Source organism: Borostomias antarcticus, assembly GCF_949987555.1.
Source record: "Borostomias antarcticus genome assembly, chromosome: 34".
Lineage (NCBI taxonomy): Eukaryota > Metazoa > Chordata > Actinopteri > Stomiiformes > Stomiidae > Borostomias > Borostomias antarcticus.
The window spans coordinates 2,818,555-2,843,348 of NC_140267.1; the positions used below are offsets into that span (position 1 = coordinate 2,818,555).

The window sequence follows — 24,794 nt, forward strand, 5'->3', positions numbered from 1 at the left end:
CTTTCACACCACTAGAGGGCACCATCTTCCCACAGGCGGAGGGTGCATTGACACCTCAGGCAGGGCCAACCAACATTTTTCCATTCAAAGTGTTCATCGACACCTGGGCTGCGTTCCGAATCGCATACTTCTACTACTTACTACCAGTACCTACTACAGCTGCCCTTAGAAAGTACGTACTTTGCAAGCAGTAGGCATCCAATTGGGACATACTACCTTGTCATAACCTTGCGCCTTGAAATTTGCCCACATCCGTCGCTGTCCATAACGCGACGTTCGTCTACAGCTGTCGCGACTCGCACATGTGACGCACATTTCCGCCGCGCACAGGATTGTGGGTCAGAATAGCCAGAAAAGCCTGCTGGCTTGCATACTGCAAAATACGACCGGATGTAGTAGGACATCCTGGTATTTTTGGCATACTGCATGTGGCATACTATGTATCGGGACATACTACATTCTGTTTTGGCATACTATATAGAAGGGTAGTATGCGATTCGGAACGCAGCCTAGGGCTAAAGAAAGAACACTTGTGCTGGACTTTAAGTATCACTAGGCATTAGTATGCAGTGTGTTTGATTGTGTGCGCTAGCTAGCTTGCATACACTGGAGATGAGAAGGTATCTTGGATCATCTTGAAAGCCACAGCGTGTGTTGAGGCCGGGTCGTGACCTCGGGAAGGGAACTACTTTCTCTTTCACTGTGCATGCCCTGCTTGCCTCAATCACAAGTATTATTGCACCATGTCTAGGTGTGTCACATGACCAGAAATCCCCCTCACGCTGGAGTCTTGGTAACCAAACCCTTGTTGTTGTGTTGTAACGGGTCACGGCTGAGTCATGGCGTTTCTTCCGTCTTACATCAGCTGGGATGGACAATGGCGTTTGAGATCATCTTAACTTCCGTAGTTTGACGTATTTCCGACGCAAACAAGCTATGAGGGCGGGACATATGTTTAGAGGAATTTGATTGGAACATTGACAAGTGGACGGGTTTTAAGAACTTTAGACAGATTCGATAGAAGGATAGCGTTGATTGACGGGTGGATGTCGTGAGATTATTGGCCTAAAATCTAAGGTGCCTGTTGTCGTCATTGCACGTGACCTACCGTTTTCCAGGAAGTAAGAAATTATATACTTTGATATAAGATTACAACAAAAGTAGAATTTTGTAAATGTTTTGGCATACATCGTTGAATAGGTGAACACTATGACCAGTTATGTGAACCAAAATGGGACAGAATGCTTTTTTCATTTCAGTGCGACTTCAAGGAATCCACTGGCATGTTGCGTTATATGAATGAAAAACATCACAAAAGCATCGTAAAACTTATTTATGTACACCATCATATACAAACTGGATCTGTACATAAATATATATAGTACTTAACCCAAAAATGTGATTAGAATATTATATAAATTTAAAAGAAAACAGTCCTTCCATCTGTGAAGTAAACGTGAGAAAGCAGTCTGAGAAACGGGTTATAGAGTGAAATCTGAAAGCACATCTATAAAAACAGAAACGTTCCTCATTTGAGAAGCTCCTTTTTTTCCATAAAGGCTGGAAAATATTTTGGTTGAAATACATTCTTGAACCCTTCGGGACACGCAAACCGTGCATGACAACAAGATAGTAGGTGCACCAACAAGACAAGATAGGAGGTGCACCAACAAGTCCACATCCTGGCTCTTGGTCCAGTGAGGCAGATAACTGCTGTGTGAGGACATGCGATGACATCACTTATCAATAAGCCCAAAAGAGGCCTTGAACAAACGGTAAAACTAATTTCCAAAATGTCGATAATAGTTGTTTCAAGGGGTACTACCAAATTAAGTTGTCGATAATAGTTGTTTCAAGGGGTACTACCAAATTAAGTTGGTAAAAATAAAAATAAAAAGTGATTAAATCGTAGGGTGTCATGATGTCACTAGCCACGCTGTGTCAACCCCCTTCAAAAGCATAGAGAAGTCAGTAACTTCACGAAAAAGACAATAAATCATCTCAAACATGATGACAGAACGGGGCAGTTTAGACAAAGCGACAACAAGAGGAGCTTTACACACGACACCCTTAATAAAACACACGATATGCAGTTCTTTGGAGAAACGCTCCTCAAGCCAAAACCTGTTTCCCATGGTGCAGTTCTGTCAGAGTGGAATGCTGTCTGAAGCAGGAACTACACTGACCTGAGAACGGAAATCTCTAGAAAGACCGGCGGCCACGCCATTGGTTCGTTGAGTTTTCAAGTCATTTTCAAACGGCGCCTTAAAGAAAGATGGAGTTACTAAGGTAGAAACGCTGGATAATACCGATGGTACGAGGTCAAGTTCTACTCACACATCACAGTACGTTGTCTTAATAAAGTGCCGAGGTCAGCAACGTATTCAAACTCAGATGAGAGGACATAAAGTAAGTGTCCAAAACTGACCAGCTGTGTTCAGACTCTGCAGATCCTTCCTCCCCTCTTAAAGGGATGGATTGTGGTTTGTTAAAGGGATGGTTTGTGATAGAAAACAACTAGAAATTGAATAAAAGCCTAAACGCCTATCGTGGGTATTGAAACACGGTCTATAAAATCGGTAACAGGCTGGACCCGTTCAGTCAGGCACCGCTGGTCAGACAGGACATCGTTGGGAGATGGTGACGACGTTCAGATGACTAACATCCTTGTAGCTGCAACTGAAGCTAAACCTGTCGACCCCCACACATCACGTTTCTACTGCGATAGTTTGTAAACATGTATAACTGCTAGATGTGTATCAAAAGAAGCCAGTGCCCTTCCAGAGAATTCAGTGCGCGTAGCTGCATTCTGTGTATTGTTTGATTGTGTTTTGCAGCGTGTGTGTGATAGATGAACATGTCTAAGACTAAGAAACTACGTTAAATCTTGAGTTGTGTTTACGTTAAAGGGGCAGTTCGGAAGTGTACTTTGGACATAGAGCGTCATTTACGACTTCCCCATAATGTCGTTGATTGACAGAGTACATTTTCAGCTGATTCCATACTGTCTCTCATTAGCGGCATGCTAACGCTAGCGCAATGCAGTAGAAACGGCGTTCAAAGAAAACTCACTTAAACACTCCACAGTGCAGCGCTCTGTACGTGTTTGAAGCGTTTATAAGTGAGTTTTATTTTAACGCTAGCAAATTCGGGTCGACTGCGCTAGAATTAGCATGCCGCTAACGCCGGAAAGAGCGACGGCGTGGAATCAGGTGAACATTTTCTCCGTCGATCAACAACATTATTAAGTCATAAATGAGGCTCTTTGTCCAAAAATTCTGAACTACCCCTTTAAAAAGAAAGCAGTTCTTTAAGAGACAGAGAGGTTTGGTGACAACAAGACTTTGGAGAAGCAATAGATAAAGAGATGAGAGGCAAAAACAATGAAAGGTAAGAAGGCAAGTCTGCGTGGAGAGATCTCATGAGGGTGGTCTTTGGAAGAAGCGTTGGAACGGAGGAGGAACCCTCTCTCTGCGGCGTTCTACAGCCCGGTTCTGCGAGGGACGGTGAGCTGCGGTTCCGGTTCTGGGATCTAGGCCTCGTCGTCCTCCCCGTGGGGCGGCTGGTATTGAGACGCGGGCTGCAGCGTGCTGACCTGGCCGATGCCCTTGGTCACGCCCTCTCGGAAGAAAAGCTTGGCCCCCACCTTCAGGTACTCGGGGTGCTTGATGAACCTGAAGCAAACCACCGCCTTCTCTCCTGTCCTCAGCTCCGCCTGGAGGTTAGTGAGGGAGGGAGGGAGGGAGGGGGGGAGGGAAGATGGTGTGGTGAGGGAGGGAGGGAGGTGGTGAGGGAGGGAGGGAGGGAGGGAGGGGGGGAGCGAGGGAGGGAGGGAGGATGGTGTGGTGAGGGAGGGAGGGAGGTGGTGAGGGAGGGAGGGAGGGAAGGTGGATGGTGTGGTAGAGGAGAGAGAGAGAGAGAGATTAAAAAGGTACATACGTTTCTTCAGCAAGGTTATAATAGTTTAGCTTTTTTTATTCGTTTTTATTTTTATATCGTTTTAACTTTTTCTTATCAATTTCAGTTTTGATTAGTTTTAAAGCAGGTTTGCTAGTTTAGTTTAGTTTTTATTTTTTGAAAATGCTTAGTTTTAGTTTAGTTTTTATTAGTTTCAGTATTAGTTTTAGTTTTTTATTCTTCTGCGCTAGCCTCGTGAGACCATCCTGATCTTGTGAGCTCACATTATTTCACTCCGTGTGAAACAAACCATCTGGCGCACGTCAGGTTACTTCTGCTCAGGGACACAGCTAAAGAACATGGAGGATAGATTTAATATCCACCCAAAATACTAGGCTTATGTATGAAATGAAAAAGAAAACTAAGGACATTTTCTCTATTATTTTATTTTATTTTAGTTTGTTTTGTAAACACACAATGCAGTTTTAGTTAGTTATCGTTTTTTTTGTAAAGTCTAGTTTTTATTTTTATTTCAGTTAACTAAAATGTTTTTTCACACCTAGTTTTCGTTTTTTAGTTAGTTTTCGTTAACTATAATAACCTTGTTCTTCAGCACAGTAAAAGCTTGAGTGGAACAGCAAGTCTGTTTGACAAGAAGCAGCAGCAACCTGCCACCTAGCCCTGGTCCAGGTCAGGAAACTATTCACTCCCCACCTTTTATAGAAAAAGCACTTTTTGCAATTAAATAGCACATATCCACAGATGTCCACTAGCCTGGCTTCGCAACCCTGATCACATGGTCTCTCTCCACCATCCAGAAACAGCCTGTGAGATCACGTGATCAGGGTGGTGAATCCAGGCTAGTGGATACCATAATAGCTGAGTGGATATTGGTGGATATGTGCTATTTAGGTGCAAAATGTTGCTTTTTATATACCATGTAGGGGGCTACGACTGTAGCCACTTTGGAAAAAAAGGCTTTCATCTTTCGAAAAATGTCTTCACTTCAGTGAAGTGAAGACATTTGTCTGTGGATGTGGTGTCATAGAAATTGTAGTTTCACCACTTCCTTTGTAATTCACCACCTCCCTCAACCGTTCACATAGCTGTGCTAACCTAATTCATGACAGGATGACCTCCAGGAGGTCAACACACCTAGACGTTGTCTGCTCCAGAATAACCATCCTTTGTCCCTTTGTCCCTGCAAGAATTACCGCCTTTTCTCATGTCACGGGTCTGTATTCTCGACCACTGTTGATGACGCCTGCCATTTAATATGACGTGTACAATGGGTTAGCCAATCACATCCTGGAAGCGCCATACCTGTGTATACCCCAATAGTAAAACGCTTTGGACCAGGGCTACCTGTCACCATGGTAACCTGGGCTCTGAATGATAGGGTTTGAAATCTGACCTAGAAATTCAGTGCGACCACTAGCTACGTCTAGCCAGCGTTACTGCCCGGAACCCCAGACAGAGGGGGATTGTGGGTAGGCGGAGGGCTGACCTTGCCGTGCACGGCGTCCACGGTGGCGGTCTGCCGGACGTTGCCCACGTGCACGGTGACCTGGAAGCCTCGCCGGAAGGTTTTGGCGTGGAAGAGCAGCACGATCTCCGCCTCGAACAGCCAGCAGATGGTCGGGTTCATCTCCGGGCTCACCATCACCATGCCCTGACACACACACACGCACGCACGCACGCACACACGCACGCACGCACGCACGCGCGCGCACGCACACACACACACACACACACACACACACACGCACGCACACACACACACACACACACACACACACACACACACACACACAGATTTGAATTGACCTGACGAAGAGCAGACGCTCAAAACGCTGTCAAGTAAAACGTTTATTATGGAGCATATGAGTGCGCGCGTTCTGTTATTGTCATTCAAATCGAATCGATCCATCAATTTACTGTCTTTACTGTCCCCCTGGAACATGAGTCATGTGGCCAGCGTTACGAACAGAACATCTCGGGGACAACCACACATTCTAGGGCTGCACAATTAACCGTGAATTAATCGAAATCGCGATTATGACCTCCGCGATTAACTATTCGCAAAAGGCCGCAATTAATGTGATTAATAGTTTTGCTTTGAATTGAGTGTGCTAGGACTACACGGACGAATCACAGGCGCTTATGCTGTCTTGACCAATCGCATGCGTTCCCGCTGAGTGCGCTGTGCGCAGCAATTTCACTGAGAAGACAGATAGCAGTGGGTCAAGACAAGTGTCACCGGCAGCTGCCATGCAAGGTGCTAACCTGCTCATTGGGAGCAATTTGGGGTTAGGCGTCTTGCTCAAGGACACTTCCACATGTGGACAGTCAGAGCTGGGATTCGAACCGCTGACCCTTCGATCACTGAACGACCCGCTCTACCTACTGAGCTACAGCCGCCCAATAAAAACCTCCATCACAGCGGTGGTAAACCTCCATCACAGCGGTAGTAAAACCTCCATCACAGCAGTGGTCCCCCCCTCCCTGGCGTGGCCGCAGCCCGGCGGGGGGGTCGCGTTCTCACCTTGCGGAGTAGCGAGCGGTCGAAGTCCCCCAGCGCCAGCGTGGCCGCCTGCCCCGCCCTCAGCACGCGGCACGCCGAGCGGTTCCGCTGGATGCTGCAGACCGTCAGCTGACGGAACTGACCCGCGTCCGTGGGACCAACCACCAGACTCTCCCCCTCCCGGCAGATACCGCTGAGAGAGAGGGAGAGGAGAGAGAGAGAAGAAGAGAGAGAAGAAGAGAGAGAGATTAGGACCCTAACCCACCACCAGACTCTCCCCCTCCCGGCAGATACCACTGAGAGAGAGGGAGAGGAGAGAGAGAGAAGAAGAGAGAGAGGAAGAGAGAGAGATTAGGACCCTAACCCACCAGACTCTCCCCCTCCCGGCAGATACCACTGAGAGAGAGGAGAGGAGAGAGAGAGAAGAAGAGAGAGCAGAAGAGAGAGAGAGAGAAGAAGAGAGAGTAGACGAGAGAGAGCGGAAGAGAGAGAGATTAGGACTAATGCAAAAACGGGGGGAAAGGATAGAACAGCTACTGGGAGAGGAGAGGGAGAGAGAGGAGAGGGAGTGAGACTACTGACCTGTACAGAGGAGAGAGGGAGAGAGAGGAGAGGGAGAGAGACTACTGACCTGTACAGAGAGGAGAGGGAGAGAGAGGAGAGGGAGAAAGACTACTGACCTGTACAGAGGAGAGAGGGAGAGAGAGGAGAGGGCGAGAGACTACTGACCTGTACAGAGGAGAGAGGGAGAGAGAGGAGAGGGAGAGAGACTACTGACCTGTAGAGAGGAGAGAGGGAGAGAGAGGAGAGGGAGAGAGACTACTGACCTGTACAGAGAGGAGAGGGAGAGAGAGGAGAGGGCGAGAGACTACTGACCTGTACAGAGAGGAGAGGGAGAGAGAGGAGAGGGCGAGAGACTACTGACCTGTAGAGAGGAGAGAGGGAGAGAGGAGAGGGAGAGAGACTACTGACCTGTACAGAGAGGAGAGGGAGAGAGAGGAGAGGGAGAGAGACTACTGACCTGTACAGAGAGGAGAGGGAGAGAGAGGAGAGGGAGAGAGAGGAGAGGGAGAGAGACTACTGACCTGTACAGAGGAGAGGGAGAGAGAGGAGAGGGAGAGAGACTACTGACCTGTACAGAGAGGAGAGGGAGAGAGAGGAGAGGGCGAGAGACTACTGACCTGTACAGAGGAGAGAGGGAGAGAGAGGAGAGGGAGAGAGACTACTGACCTGTACAGAGAGGAGAGGGAGAGAGAGGAGAGGGAGAGAGACTACTGACCTGTACAGAGAGGAGAGAGGGAGAGAGAGGAGAGGGAGAGAGACTACTGACCTGTACAGAGGAGAGAGGGAGAGAGAGGAGAGGGAGAGAGACTACTGACCTGTACAGAGGAGAGGGAGAGAGAGGAGAGGGAGAGAGACTACTGACCTGTACAGAGGAGAGAGGGAGAGAGAGGAGAGGGAGAGAGACTACTGACCTGTACAGAGAGGAGAGGGAGAGAGAGGAGAGGGAGAGAGACTACTGACCTGTACAGAGGAGAGGGAGAGAGAGGAGAGGGAGAGAGGAGAGGGAGAGAGACTACTGACCTGTACAGAGAGGAGAGGGAGAGAGAGGAGAGGGCGAGAGACTACTGACCTGTACAGAGGAGAGGGAGAGAGAGGAGAGGGAGAGAGACTACTGATCTGTACAGAGGAGAGGGAGAGAGAGGAGTGGGAGAGAGACTACTGACCTGTACAGAGAGGAGAGGGAGAGAGAGGAGAGAGAGAGACTACTGACCTGTACAGAGAGGAGAGGGAGAGAGAGGAGAGAGGGAGAGAGACTACTGACCTGTACAGAGGAGAGGGAGAGAGAGGAGAGGGAGAGAGACTACTGACCTGTACAGAGGAGAGGGAGAGAGAGGAGAGGGAGAGAGACTACTGACCTGTACAGAGAGGAGAGGGAGAGAGAGGAGAGGGAGAGAGACTACTGACCTGTACAGAGGAGAGGGAGAGAGAGGAGAGGGAGAGAGACTACTGACCTGTACAGAGAGGAGAGGGAGAGAGAGGAGAGGGAGAGAGACTACTGACCTGTACAGAGGAGAGGGAGAGAGAGGAGAGGGAGAGAGACTACTGACCTGTACAGAGAGGAGAGGGAGAGAGAGGAGAGGGAGAGAGACTACTGACCTGTACAGAGGAGAGGGAGAGAGAGGAGAGGGAGAGAGACTACTGACCTGTACAGAGAGGAGAGGGAGAGAGAGGAGAGGGAGAGAGACTACTGACCTGTACAGAGGAGAGGGAGAGAGAGGAGAGGGAGAGAGACTACTGACCTGTACAGAGGAGAGGGAGAGAGGGAGAGAGAGGAGAGGGCGAGAGACTACTGACCTGTACAGAGGAGAGGGAGAGGGAGAGAGAGGAGAGGGCGAGAGACTACTGACCTGTACAGAGTCCCTCCCACCACTGTCCCCACGTCGGGCACCGTGTAGATCTCGTCCACCTAGAGACGGTAGCGATGTTCGGTTTAGCGTTGATCCTACATCCATGAATATTCATGAGCTACTTCTTCTTCTGCGCGTTTTGATTTGCTTACCTGGAACTCTGTGAGCTGCTGCATGAGCTCCTCCTGCTCCTTGCTGTTGCTGAGAGGGGGGATGATGTTGAAGAAGACCTTGAGAACGTCCAGACTCTCCCCCGACACGCTGGACACGCTGAAGATGGGCGTCACGCTGCACAGGGACACGCCACGATCACACGTTAGCATACACACACCACCCAACGTGTTAGCATACACACACACCGCCCAACGTGTCAGCATACACACACCAGCCGACGCGTTAGCATACACACACCGCCCGACGTGTTAGCATACACACACCGCCCGACGTGTTGGCATACACACACCGCCCGACGCGTTAGCATACACACACCACCCAACGTATTAGCATACACACACCACCCAACGCGTTAGCATACACACACCACTCAACACGTTAGCATACACACACCAACCAACGCGTTAGCACGAATCACACACACACACACACACACGCACACACACGTGACACTAAGGACGTAGCGAACCTGCAGTGCTGTTGTTCTACAAAGATATACCGTGTGCGTAAGACGGCTATGACGTGTGTGTGTGTGTGTGTTTGTGTGCGTCCGTTACCTGGGCGACTGGGCGAAGCGCTGCGCGGCGGCCACGGCGTCGTCGGCGCTGGCCACCACCAGGGGGACCTTGTTGCAGCCGGGCTGCTTGAGGACACGCTCCAGCTGGCGCACGGTGCGCTCCACGGTGGCGCGGGCGCACAGGTCCACCTTGGTCACCACGATGAAGATGGGCACCTTCAGCGCCAGCGCCAGGCCCAGGTGCTCCCGCGTCGTACCCGCTGGGGGAGGGAGAAATCCACTCAGCAAAGACACGTCTAAGATACGTCTTTTATTGTCCTTTTCGGACATCCGAAGACATCCAATTAGGAGCCGGAATGAATGTTTTTTTTTAACGTTCAGATATTGGACCCGTTTTGCACGTCCACAGATGTCTTAGAGGGGTCCAAGTCAGACGTTTGAATATTGAGGGGTCCAGCAGACGTACAAACGGGGTTCTGAGACATTAAGACATGATCTGAACGTCTCCCTGACGTTGCGTGTTTGCTGGGGAGAAAGCACGGCTTGTTTTCCAGGGCGGCCTTGTTGTTGGGGGCGTTGGCAGCTAGCCAGGAGTTACTGTAAGGGTCTGGAGTGCCGGGTGATAACAGAGCTGATATGGAGCTGGGGGGCCCAGAGAAAGAGTGTGCTGCCCAAGGTTATAATAGTTTTGCTTTTTTCATTAGTTTTTATTTTTATATTGTTTTAACTTTTTGTTTTCAATTTCAGTTTAGTTTTGATTAGTTTTAAAGCAGGTTTGCTAGTTTAGTTTCGTTTTTATTTTTTGATAATGCTTAGTTTTAGTTTAGTTTTTATTAGTTTCAGTATTAGTTTTTTCTTCTTCTGCGTTAGCCTTGTGAGACCATCCTGATCTTGCGAGCTCACGTTGTTTCACTCTGTGTGAAACAAACCATCTGGCGCACGTCAGGTTACTTCTGTGCAGTGACACAGCTAAAAAAAGATGGATTTTATAACCACCCAAAATACTAGGCTTACGTATGAAATGAAAAAGACTAAAACTAAGGACATTTTCTCTACAATTTTATTTTAGTTAGTTTTGTAAACACACAATACAGTTTTAGTTAGTTATCGTTTTTTTTGTAAAGCCTAGTTTTTATTTTTATTTCAGTTAACTAAAATGTTTTTTCACATCTAGTTTCAGTTTTTTTGTTAGTTTTCGTTAACTATAATAACCTTGGTTGGCAGCTAGCCAGGAGTAACTGTAAGGGTCTGGAGTGCCGGGTGATAACAGAGCTGATATGGAGCTGGGGGGCCCAGAGAAAGAGTGTGCTGCCCAAGGTTATAATAGTTTTGCTTTTTTCATTAGTTTTTATTTTTATATTGTTTTAACTTTTTGTTTTCAATTTCAGTTTAGTTTTGATTAGTTTTAAAGCAGGTTTGCTAGTTTAGTTTCGTTTTTATTTTTTGAAAATGCTTAGTTTTAGTTTAGTTTTTATTAGTTTCAGTATTAGTTTTTTCTTCTTCTGTGCTAGCCTCGTGAGACCATCCTGATCTTGCGAGCACACGTTGTTTCACTCTGTGTGAAACAAACCATCTGGCGCACGTCAGGTTACTTCTGTGCAGTGACACAGCTAAAAAAGATTCCATAACCACCCAAAAGACTAGGCTTACGTATGAAATGAAAAAGACTAAAACTAAGGACATTTTCTCAATAATTGTAGTTTATTTTAGTTAGTTTTTTAAACACACAATACAGTTTTAGTTAGTTATCGTTTTTTTTGTAAAGCCTAGTTTTTATTTTTATTTCAGTTAACTAAAATGTTTTTTCACATCTAGTTTCAGTTTTTTTCTTAGTTTTCGTTAACTATAATAACCTTGGTGCTGCCTAGTTTTGGAGTGCCCTTGACGGGGTAGTGGCCCCTCAGAACGGAGCCACAAGGGACAGGGGGTTGAAATATTTACCTCAGAAATGGGACACCACTCGCTACGTCTTCAGTTTGAATTTGAACGTCCACTAACCCTCGATATGCCTCCTAGCCCCGGAAGATAAAAGGAATGGGACACACTACCCTACGTGTGAATGCGCAAAATGTAGGGGTAGGGCCAAGGGGGGTATTGGGATTGGGCCTAACACAGATAACACGTGATGTAATGTATTGCTTTATAAATGTTCTTAGCCGGTAGACAAACATACTCCAGGAGCTTGCTCCATCGCCTTGTTGAGAGGGGTCAGGGAAGAATTTTTACAGCTCACTTATCTGGCCCCCGGGTGATTACTGTTTTTTTGCTTCCCTCTGGAATATGTAGAGAGTGGGTCGTATGCCCACCTCCCTTGCTCTCTGTAAAGCGCATTGTGTTGCCTCTGGGTATGAAATGCGCTATACAAATAAAGCTTTGATTGATTGATTGATTGAACACGCGTACAATGTTGGCTGGCCATGTGACATAATAACCACATTCAGGAGAGCACAATTCAAATGCTTTGGCCGAAAACCCGTCAATCTGGGACACACTCAGAGTTTACAGGGCTGAGAGGGGAGGACATTACAAGTCCCCTGCACCTTGATTCAATCATCTCAGTCTCTGCCCGTTGTATAATCACATCACATAGATGGAGGACGTCCAAGCGGATCTCATTACTGTAGCTGGCCGGGCGCTGGACCGTGTCAATACGCAGGGCTCGGCCGATCGCCCGACCGCCACAGAAAGACGAGGAGACGGAGACGTGCAGAAGAACGATGCAAACGTGTCCTTTGAAACCGATAGTGATCAAAGTCTTCAAGACGGGGCACGACGCTATTTAGGAGGTCCTGTCTGTTCTCTAACATCGCACTCCACCAGACTTTGACGTCCGTCTGGTTATTAAGTTATAAAAGTCGTCTTGTCTACGGCGAGCCTAAAGCCTTGTGATGAGGTCACGGACTGTGTCGTCCGTTTAATTCGGCTGCTTGGGGCCTCTTGATTAGGCAAAAAGGTTGCTTGTCAGAAGTGGGATTCGAACCCACGCCTCCAGGGGAGACTGCGACCTGAACGCAGCGCCTTAGACCGCTCGGCCATCCTGACGTGCCTGTCCGGTGAACCTGACACTGCTAGATTACAGAGACGTGAAGTCTGGTGAGAACAGACAGATTACTAGAGGCTAAGGGTCCTTCTCTCTGGATGTGTACTACTGTAGAGGCTAAGGGTCCTTCTGTAGAGGCTAAGGGTCCTTCTCCCTGTATGTGTACTAGTGTAGAGGCTAAGGGTCCTTCTCCCTGTATGTGTACTAGTGTAGAGGCTAAGGGTCCTTCTCCCTGGATGTGTACTAGTGTAGAGGCTAAGGGTCCTTCTCTCTGTATGTGTACTAGTGTAGAGGCTAAGGGTCCTTCTCTCTGGATGTGTACTAGTGTAGAGGCTAAGGGTCCTTCTCCCTGTATGTGTACTAGTGTAGAGGCTAAGGGTCCTTCTCCCTGTATGTGTACTAGTGTAGAGGCTAAGGGTCCTTCTCCCTGGATGTGTACTAGTGTAGAGGCTAAGGGTCCTTCTCCCTGGATGTGTACTAGTGTAGAGGCTAAGGGTCCTTCTCTCTGTATGTGTACTAGTGTAGAGGCTAAGGGTCCTTCTCCCTGGATGTGTACTAGTGTAGAGGCTAAGGGTCCTTCTCCCTGGATGTGTACTAGTGTAGAGGCTAAGGGTCCTTCTCCCTGGATGTGTACTAGTGTAGAGGCTCAGGGTCCTTCTCCCTGGATGTGTACTACTCTAGAGGCTAAGGGTCCTTCTGTAGAGGCTAAGGGTCCTTCTCCCTAGATGTGTACTACTGTAGAGGCTAAGGGTCCTTCTCCCTGGATGTGTACTACTCTAGAGGCTCAGGGTCCTTCTCTCTGGATGTGTACTAGTGTAGAGGCTAAGGGTCCTTCTGTAGAGGCTAAGGGTCCTTCTCCCTGGATGTGTACTAGTGTAGAGGCTAAGGGTCCTTCTCCCTGGATGTGTACTAGTGTAGAGGCTAAGGGTCCTTCTCCCTGTATGTGTACTAGTGTAGAGGCTAAGGGTCCTTCTCCCTGTATGTGTACTAGTGTAGAGGCTAAGGGTCCTTCTCCCTGGATGTGTACTAGTGTAGAGGCTAAGGGTCCTTCTCCCTGGATGTGTACTAGTGTAGAGGCTCAGGGTCCTTCTCCCTGGATGTGTACTAGTGTAGAGGCTAAGGGTCCTTCTCCCTGGATGTGTACTAGTGTAGAGGCTCAGGGTCCTTCTCCCTGTATGTGTACTAGTGTACTAGACTGTACTCTGCTCAGAACTAGTAGTTTGGTTCATATATCCCAGGCCATACTGCCGACCGCTCTGATCTTCTCAACAAACACATCAATACATAGTAACGGCATGAAAACTAGATTAATTTACTGTAGTACATTGGTATGATACTGGGCCACATATATCTAGTGCTTAGATGAATCTCATGTTCAAAAAACTTCTTAAGACACACATGTTCAGGCAGGCCTTCGGCCATCTATAACGCCTTGCTGCTCGCAATGTTGTTTTTTTCTGTTCTGTGTCGTTTTAATTTTGGCTCGTGTTGTATTGCCATTTTAATGTATTACTGTAAAGCACTCTGTGCATCCGTGCTGTGAAGAGCGCTATATAAATAAAGCTTACTTACTTACTTACTTACTGTACTGATTCATTGTTAGGATAATGGGATAGTTCTTTCCCAACTGCACCAGAGATTAAAAAGATGATTTGAAGAGTATTAATGTTAGAAAAAGGTCCCCCAGCCCAGCCCTGTCACAGCTGGGACACATGTATGTAGGGGGGCCGTAAAGCGGGGCTCAGACTACAGGATTTTGGGGCCGATTTATCCCCGATTCACCCCTCCCGACAATCGGAGGAGAAATCAGGTCTGGAACGTTGGTCGGGGCCGATGATCGGCCCAGATGATCTTGTAATGTGAGGGGTTTACAGATCCAATCTTATACCTCCCGATCGGCTCACAGACCCATCGGGGCGGCCCCGATAATATCAAACAAGTTTGATATTTAAGATTATTACGTCCCGACTTTACAAGTGAGACGGCGAGACCAGTGGTTCGTTGCTCCCTCGGGCACGATGAGATCCTGTAGTGTGTGATGAGCTGTTATTTTCAAATCTTGCTGAGTGTGCTTGTTTGAGATGCGCAAGAAGAATATCTGTTAAGATTCTCCTTATGTGTGTGATGTAACCCGATTTAGAAATTGGTTAGGATTTTAAATATCCTGTAGTGTGAGCCCGGCATAAGTGGGGGGAAGGGTTAAGAAGATACCCACGGCCAAATAATAATAATAATAATAATAATAATAACAATAATAATAATAATAACAATAATAATAATAATAATAATAATAACAATAATAATAATAATAATAACAATAATAATAATAATAATAATAACAATAATAATAATAATAATAATAATAACAATAATAATAATAATAATAATAATAATAATACCAAATAAAGTGGTATGGTATGGTATGGCCCTGTACTGCCAGCGGCCCCCATACACCACTGTTATTATTATTAATTATTATATATATTTTTTAATCATCATCATAAGGTCTAGGTTTGGGGGGCCCAATAGTATATTCTTTCATAGGGTCCAAAATGTCGATGCATGCATGAGTGTGTGAGTGACTTCTTAAAGGGCACACGATTATTTTATTATTATTATTAGTATTATTAGTATTAGTATTATTTTACCAACCCCATCAGCTGGGCGGCAGATCGGTCTGCCAGCACGTAAATATAAACACAACATGCTGACACGGCAGGGGGGGCGTGTGTCCCGTGCTCGCAAATAAACACCCCTCTCTTAAATGTATGTTAAGTGTGTGTGTGTGTGTGTGTGCATGCATTAGTGCCTTAGATAACATGCATCTCTGCCATCAGCTGTGTGTATGTGTGTGTGTGTGTGTGTGTGTGTGTGTGTGTGTGTGTGTGTGTACATGCATTAGTGCCTTAGATAACATGCATCTCTGCCATCAGCTGTGTGTATGTGTGTGTGTGTGTGTGTGTGTGTGTGTGTGTGTGTGTGTGTGTGTGTGTACATGCATTAGTGCCTTAGATAACATGCATCTCTGCCATCAGCTGTGTGTGTGTGTGTGTGTGTGTGTGTGTGTGTGTGTGTGTGTGTGTGTGTGTGTGTGTGTGTGTGTGTGTGTGTGTCAGGACAGAGGTCTGTGAGATAGATCAAAGGTCCTCTCTTATCCAGTGTTAATGATTAATGGTGCAGACTGGTCTATATTTGGGTCACGGAGGACGTGGGTCGGTTCCTCCCTGGTCGTTTGGACGGTCACAGTGAACCCTTGGGACCAGGACCGTGGCCGACCCAGATCCGTGTCACCGTGTTCTAAAGCCACCGGTGTCGGGTGACGGTGTCGTCTGTCTGTGGTCACATGGTTAGGAGGCTCTTCATTCCTGACCTACTTCCCTCATGACACCTCCTCCAGTGACACACACACACACACACAGACAGACACACACACACACACACACATACCACACACACACACTAGCCTGTGACACTTTCTTTCTTTTATAGTTTGGTTTATACACCCGTCGTCCACACAGCTGCTGGGGCCTCTTGATTAGGCAAAAAGGTTGCTGTCAGAAGTGGGATTCGAACCCACGCCTCCAGGGGAGACTGCGACCTGAACGCAGACCGCTCGGCCATCCTGACATGCCTGTCACAGCCGTGAACCCGGTAGACTGTTGGGATATGTTGGAAGGCTGTGTGGCCTCTTTAGAATAAAGAAGAAGTTATTCTCATTCAAACTTCTGCATAAGGACCCTGTATTGTGCGACACTTTCTTTCTTTTATAGTTAACAGTTCCAGTAATCAGCACCTCATAAAAGTATAATGTGTGCGTTACCTTCTCTATTAGTGTATAAACCAAACTATCATTTCTGAGCCGAGTACAGGCTACAGTAGTACACATACAGAAGCCATGTTTCCATCCACTTGTCAATCGAATTGTGTGAGGATCGCTAAAAATACGAATGCGAATAACGCCGGCGAACGTGCGTTTCCATCTAGAGCTTTAAATCGGATAAAGCATTTATCACAAAAGACTTTTATCGAACAAGAGAAAATCCGATGAGATCGACGGTACAAACTTTTTGGCGATTTTCATGATTTTTAATCGAATTTTTCCGTTTCCATAAGGCATTTTTAATTCGATATAACTTAATTCGCATGAAACGTGTGGATGGAAACCTAGCTAGAGAGAAGGACCCTGAGCCTCTGCAGTAATCTAGTCTGTCCTCACTTCACGGCTGTGTAATCTAGCAGTGTCAGGTTCACCAGACAGGCATGTCAGGATGGCCGAGCGGTCTAAGGCGCTGCGTTCAGGTCGCAGTCTCCCCTGGAGGCGTGGGTTCGAATCCCACTTCTGACAGCAACCTTTTTGCCTAATCAGAGGACCCAAGCAGCTGAATGGACGACGGGGGTCGGTGACCTCATCACAAGGCTTTTCCGTGGACAAGACGACTTTTATAACTTAATAACCAGACTGCCATCATGGTCTGGTCAGTAGGGCTGCACGATTATGACAAAAGATAATAATTGCGATTATTTGCTCCAAAATGGTAATTGCGATTAATAATTGCGATTAATATTTAATATATAATATTAATATATAATAACCAAAATGCTCCCAAATCACGGACGTTGATCCCTTTCTTGCTACTAACTCACTGACCTCGATTCACTACTCACGGCTGCAGGTACTCTTGTGTCTTGACCTCCTGCTATCTGTCTTCTCAGTGAAATTGCTGCACACAGCGCACTCAGCGGGAACGCATGTGATTGGTCAGACAGCATAAGCGCCTGTGATTCGTCGGTGTAGTCCTAGGACACTCAATTCAAAGCAAAATTATTAATCAGATTAATTGCAGCCTTTTGCGATTAGTTAATTGCGGAGGTCATGATCGCGATTTCGATTAATTCACGATTAATTGTGCAGCCCTATTGGTCAGGTGCCATGGTAGAGAAGAGACAGGACCTCCTGCATAGCTCTGTGCCCTGTGTTTGTTCCTCTGCAGGTCCCTGTGCACCAGGCGGTTCTGTGCCCTGTGTTTGTTCCTCTGCAGGTCCCTGTGCACCAGGCAGTTCTGTGCCCTGTGTTTGTTCCTCTACAGGTCCCTGTGCACCAGGCAGTTCTGTGCCCTGTGTTTGTTCCTCTACAGGTCCCTGTGCACCAGGCGGTTCTGTGCCCTGTGTTTGTGGGTGTTCCTCTGCAGGTCCCTGTGCGCCAGGCGGTTCTGTGCCCTGTGTTTGTTCCTCTGCAGCTCCCTGTGCACCAGGCAGTCTACCAGAGAGACTGGTTAGGCCTGAATCCCGGAGCGAAAGGAAAGAGTGAACCGTTCCTGCGGAGCTAGCATTGCTCACCGCCTGCCTCTCAACTTACTGACCCAGCTGGTGTCAGGTTCACCGACCAGCCCCGGAAAGCACAGACCAGACTCAGGGGTCATTTGAGATTATCTGGAGTGAGAGGTGGTTTGGGGGCCGGGGGGGGGGGGGGGGGCACTGTTGGGGTCTGTTACATAAGCTCAAAAAGCCTGTGTGTGTGAACAGAACCGCTGCTGTGTGCTAGCCCTATAGGGGGAGGGGCCGATCCCAGCGTGTGGTGATGACTGTCAGGCTCTATTCCTCTGACTCCCTTCAGCCTGGTGCTACACACCCAGACAGCAGAACTCCAGAACCAGAACCTGACATGCTACACATCCAGACCCCTGAGTTCTGAGGCCCAAACACTATGAATGGTAAATGGTAAATGGACGGCACTTATATAGCGCTTTTCCACCTTAGCGGCACTCAAAGCGCTTTACAATGGCCTCTCATTCACCCATTCACACACACACTCACACACCAATGGCGGTAGCTGCCATGCAAGGTGCTAACCTGCTCATTGGGAGCAATTTGGGGTTAGGTGTCTCGCTCAAGGACACTTCGACATGTGGACAGTCGGAGCTGGGATCGGAACCGCTGACCCTTCGATCACTGAACGACCCGCTCTACCAACTGAGCTACAGCCGCCCCGTTCAGCAAGGTCATGTTTACTATATTTGAAGGACAGCGTTCAGATAAATCAACGAACATTTCATCAACATTTCAACGAAACTAAACTGGATTACTGAAAGGAAACGATATCTTTTAATGGCTCTACACTGCGGGGGAAAGCTAGACTCACCGATGCCGGTGTTGGCGCTGACCACAAGCATGGCGAAGTCGGGGCAGTAGCTGGTCAGCCCGAAGATGGTGGTCTTCAGGTACTTGTGGTGACCTGCCAGGTCTATGAAGGTGATCATCTTGGACGCGCTCTCACAGATGTCCTCTGCCGTGCGAGACTCGCTGTAGTTCACCACCTGGTGGAGGAGAGACGTCACGAGGCCTGACTGAAGACCTACAGTACGTCATAAACCAGACTGAAGACCTAGAGTACGTCATAAACCAGACTGAAGACCTACAGTACGTCATAAACCAGACTGAAGACCTACAGTACGTCATAAACCAGACTGAAGACCTACGGTACGTCATCAACCAGACTGAAGACCTACAGTACGTCATAAACCAGACTGAAGACCTACAGTACGTCATAAACCAGACTGAAGACCTACAGTACGCCATAAACCAGACTGAAGACCTACAGTACGTCATAAACCAGACTGAAGACCTACAGTACGTCATAAACCAGACTGAAGACCTACAGTACGCCATAAACCAGACTGAAGACCTACAGTACGTCATAAACCTGACTGAAGACCTACGGTACGTCATAAACCAGACTGAAGACCTACAGTACGTCATCAACCAGACTGAAGACCTACAGTACGTCTTAAACCAGACCGAAGACCTACAGTATGTCATAAACCAGACTGAAGACCTACAGTACGTCTTAAACCAGACTGAAGACCTACGGTACGTCATAAACCAGACTGAAGACCTACGGTACGTCATAAACCAGACTGAAGACCTACAGTACGTCATAAACCAGACCGAAGACCTACAGTACGTCATAAACCAGACTGAAGACCTACAGTACGTCATAAACCTGACTGAAGACCTACGGTACGTCATAAACCTGACTGAAGACCTACAGTACGTCATGAACCAGACTGAAGACCTACAGTACGTCATAAACCAGACTGAAGACCTACAGTACGTCATAAACCACATACGTCTTACTATTTGTATTTATTAAAGTCGCACTGAAACGGACGTTTGAGATCGTCTTACTTCCGTAGTTTGACGTATTTCCGACGCAAACAAGCTATGAGGGCGGGACATATGTTTAGAGGAATTTGATTGGAACATTGACAAGTGGACGGGTTTTAAGAACTTTAGACGGATTCGATAGAAGGATAGCGTTGATTGACGGGTGGATGTCGTGAGATTATTGGCCTAAAAGTTAAGGTACCTGTTGACGTCATTGCACATGACCTACCGTTTTCCAGGAAGTAAGAAATTATATACTTTGATATAAGATTACAACAAAAGTAGAATTTTGTAAATGTTTTGGCATACAACACTATGACCAGTTATGTGAACCAAAATGGGACAGAATGCTTTTTTCATTTCAGTGTGACTTTAACCGATAACAGACAGCCAGTCCAATAAAGTTCATGTTAAGTCCCTGGTGATAACAGCACTGTGATCTACGTTGTTGGGATCTTCGCCTACGACGTCTGTTCATGGCGGCTTATGTAACCCCTCCCCCCTCACCTCTCCTTGGCTGTTGAAGCCCAGGATCTCGAAGCTGATGCTGGAGGTGCGTCCCGTCTGGATCTCGTGGAGGTGTCTGAAGAGGTTCAGTCTGGCTCGGCCGCGCCCGTTATCCAGCTCGCCCTGCGTCAGCACGCCGAGCAGGGTGGACTTCCCGGAATCCACGTTCCCCAGCACGGCTACCCGCAGGTCCAGGAACTACAGTACACAAACACACGCCCACGCCCAAACACACACACACACACCCATACATGCAAACACACACACACACACACACACACAAACACACGCCCACACCCAAACACACACACACACACACACACACACACACACACACACAAACACACACCCAAGCCCAAACCCATACATGCAAACGCAAACGCAAACACACACACACACACACACACACACAAACACACACCCACGCCCACACCCATACATGCAAACACATACACCCATACACACACACACACACACACACACACACACACACACACACACACACACACACACACACACACAAACACAGAATAAACACAGAAAACACTGAACAGTGTGTATGCACACACACACACATCAGAGCATTTGCGTTCACTAGCCTCTACACACTACTCTGTGTGTTGTGGGTGTGTTTGAACACCCTGATGAAGGCCAACTGGCTGAACCACGTTGGTATTGTTTAATATACCCTAGCCACTCTTAATAAAGGGAATTTAAAGAGACCACATGTGTGACAGGGCACTTTCTCTCTTCATTACTTACTGTGTGTTATTCACTATTATACAACGGTTAGTTCTGGTTCTGGATTCTGATTGGCTGGAAGCCGTGTTAAAATACTTTGTAACACACACCTGGGACCGCATATCATTCCATTTTCAGTATTAATGCGCCTCCCATTTGATCCAATGCATTGTAGTTGTTGTTGTTGCTTGGCAACTCTTTTGTTAGGGGAACTATTTTGCTCGGCGGAATTGAGGGAATGATGCTTCGTTTTGAATAAATGTTAATATTTTACATTGCTGTGTGTTTATTTTACACTAATAGAGATCACTATAACACACAGCCTCTCGTGATTTATTGCTTAAATAAAGACAAAGTAACCCCCCTCCCCCGCCCTCTCTCTCGGAGGTCACCGCTCACCTGCTGGTCGTCGGGCACCTTGCGTATCAGCACCTCGGCGATCTTCCGGGGGACGCCGGCGTCGTAATCCACCTCGCTCTCCCGGAGGACGGTGATGTCGGCCCCGATCCTGACGGGAAACCCCATCGACGTCATTTACACGCGTCTGAGCGCTAACCGAGTTAAAGACCACGCTGTGGTGATTACGAGGGGCCTACTTTTCCGCCATCCTTCGCAGCGTCCTCAGCGACCCCTTCATGTCCTCCTCCGATAGGCCTGCCAGCATGCCGTTGTCCTCCACGCCGATCTGGTAGACGGCCTCGCCCCGCCCCTCCTGCAGGCGCCATTTCATCTGCGTGGCCAGATGCTCAAAGCGGTACTGCGTGGGGTTCACCAGCTTCAGCTGGACAACGGGCAGGAAACGGAGTACAAATGGATGTTAGAAGACGACCGCAGTCGATGATGACCCCGACAGGGACAGGACAGAGATCCCTGACGCTAACCTGTATTAGCTAGGACTAAAACCCTGACGCTAACCTGTATTAGCTAGGACTAAAAGCCAATGTTCACTAAGGCATACATCGTTGAATAGGTGAACACTATCACCAATTATGTGAACCAAAAGGGGACAGAATGCTTTTGTCATTTCAGTGCGACTTTAAGCAACATTGCATGAGGGAAGGTGGTGGTCTGCTACTGGATGTATTTTTGCTTACCTTGTACTCTATATTTCCCTCTTCAACCTGAAAGAGGGGACAGCCGTTAGACAACTGACACAATACGGCCTATTATTCTGTGTAGGTTCAAAGAGTACCGATCTGACTGAACAGGCAACCCCCCTGCCAGTGAATGGGATGAATGGTTGGGATGAATGGTTGGGCTAACAGTTAATAACAACCTCCATTGTTTGATACAGACGAAAACTCATGCGTGTGTGAGACTGATGCAACTTTCCCTTTGGATCTGTAAGTGGGAAAGTCCAGGTTAAAATGGCTGCCAGACAACCTCGGATCAATAACTAAGGGTGTGACAAAGATTAATATCAATTAATTGGAGACCTTAGCTACCAACCAGGAAACAAAACAGTTGTCCTATACCGATAAAGGTCCATCTTAACCCTTTTAACCCTGAAAGTACAGTGACAACATTTCGAATATTAATTGGATTTTCCCTATAATACTAGAAAGCACAGTTTCTCAGCTTTCAGCAAGTGTTGGAGTGAGGAATTTTTTAGATTTGTTAGATATTTTTTTGAATATTATTAAATATTTGTTAGATATTTTTTAAAATGTTGCCGGTGACGTGGTCGTGTCATGATCAGTTTTCCCTCACAGTTCATGTCGAGACACGTACTGGGACGTACTGGCCTACTTCTTCAACTTTGACCTCTACTCCTGGGGTCAGTGTGGGGCAGTTTTCCCTCACAGTTCATGTTGAGACACGTACTGGCCTACTTCTTCAACTTTGACCTCTACCCCTGGGGTCAGTGTGGGGCTGGGTAGAATATGCCTACTTCTTCAACTTTGACCTCTGCTCCTGGGGTCAGTAGGGGCTGGGTAGATGCACTAGTAGCTTTGGAACCCGCCCCTTTTCCAAAGTCAGCAGCAATGATATTTCCAAACACAACACAGCTGTTCAAACTCATCACATCGACTCAATAAACCTTCTCAAACCCTTTAATTATCCAAAGATACTGAAGGATGAACACATTCACTGAAAAACAACCAGTTAGTCAAGTTTATAACAAGTTATAACTACTCTACAACTACAACTACAAAAATGCTACGTGTCATTGACACTTGTTGGCAGACTTGGAAGTCATTGAACATTTTTATTTTTAACAGATTACATTAAATTGTGAATTATTAAACTATTATATTGGTCGTTTATTACATTCATTTTTTACAGGTTTATAAAAAGATAGAGGGTGAATTATTTCCACATTATTTAAAAAAACACAGAGTTGTTTTGGCGGTAGGATCATAAGCAGGTCATTGTGGTTGATGGGTGTTTTCAAAAGACATTTAGATGAATTTAACTTTACAATTAATGCAGAAATACAGTCAGGATGTGCACGAATAACACACAAAAGCAGGAAGCACTAATATAAGGTTAGTAGCTGATCTAGCTCTAGTTTGGTGTGGTGGAGGGTGTACTCACCTCTGGAGGTAGATATGGGGGGTTATTACTTGTCTTACAGTTTCGGGACGATCGACCCTTTGCTTTTTTGCTGTTTTTATATTTTTTAGAAACGTTTCCGAAGCCGTTTGCAGAACCAGAACCGGAGTTCAGTCCGGAACCCGAACCAGACCCGAACACCTCCGAAGATACTCGGGTTTCCATTCTGCTCGCCTGTCTAACCCTTAGTTACAAACAAACCCACCCAGACATCTTATGTTTCGGTTTTAATTGTGAAAATGTATCAGAACAACACAAAGCAAAGGGTTCAGCCGGTCTGTGTCCAGCCCCCCTAGCCTAGCCTAGCCCAGCACCACAACAACACAGCCGAGCCGAGCCAAGCCGAGCCGAGCCGAGCTCACAGAAACCCGTGCGACGTCAGTGTGTTGGTGGCACGCCATTGGTTGGAGCTTCAGCGGCTTGCATCAGCTAGAGGCGGAGCTTAGCTTGTGACGCGTTGTTTTGTCGTTGCCCCTCCCCCCCATCTGTTTATTTCCTGACTGGACACTCAATACGAATAAATTGTTGTGTTAATTCACTAATAATTTATAAGTCCTTCCCGAAACTTGATATATTTTTAGTTTAATTCAATTATTTTCCATAGTCCCTATTTAAAATATGTTGATTTTATAGATCCTTCCCAAAACTTGATATATTTTTAGTTTAATTCAATTATTTTCCATAGTCCCTATTTAAAATATGTTGATTTTATAGAGATTATTGTTTATTTATTATCTTTAGATATTTTAGTTTTTTTATACATTGTCATATGTCATTTCATTGATATCTACGTTTCTTAATTTTGAATTGTACAATAGGTACTTGTTTGTTGTATGTTGGCTGAATGTCTGTATGTTAATGTTAAATAACAAAAGTGACTGGTTTAATATGTGTTGCAATAATAATATGTTCAATCAAGATGGAGAACATATGGAAGTAATAAATCTACAGAGAATGGGCTCATTCAGTTATGTCAGTTCACCGTACAAAGCTGTCAAACACCTTCCTGTGTTCACTTCCTCATACCCAACTTCTGGATGTGTGCTTAGCTTTAGAGACAGGTGGGGCAAGAGAAACTGGGGCCCGTATGACAGATGTAGGTTATTAACATGTTTTGGAGTACAGTAGTGTGAGAACTTGAGGGGAATGGTTGCTGGGAGAGGCGCGCCCTCTACAGGCGATAAAGCACGTTGCTTGCATGAAAATCAACCAAATTCATCAATATTCATCACTTATGATCATATATACAACGGTTCAGATCCA

The 24,794-nt window shown here is 46.7% G+C and overlaps 1 protein-coding gene across 1 annotated transcript; it reads right to left on the reverse strand.

The window, feature by feature from the left end:
- Positions 1-1,404: 1,404 nt before the first annotated feature.
- On the reverse strand, positions 1,405-23,833 carry gtpbp2a (GTP binding protein 2a). The gene is made up of 12 exons (XM_084460950.1): positions 23,514-23,833; positions 22,070-22,096; positions 21,572-21,756; positions 21,375-21,483; positions 20,235-20,432; positions 18,703-18,877; positions 9,564-9,783; positions 8,985-9,120; positions 8,833-8,891; positions 6,443-6,614; positions 5,405-5,569; positions 1,405-3,715 (listed from the first exon to the last, which is right to left on the reverse strand). The coding sequence occupies exons 1-12, from the start codon at positions 23,694-23,696 to the stop codon at positions 3,533-3,535; spliced, it is 1,812 nt and encodes a 603-aa protein (XP_084317076.1). The 5' UTR covers positions 23,697-23,833; the 3' UTR covers positions 1,405-3,532.
- Positions 23,834-24,794: the final 961 nt, after the last annotated feature.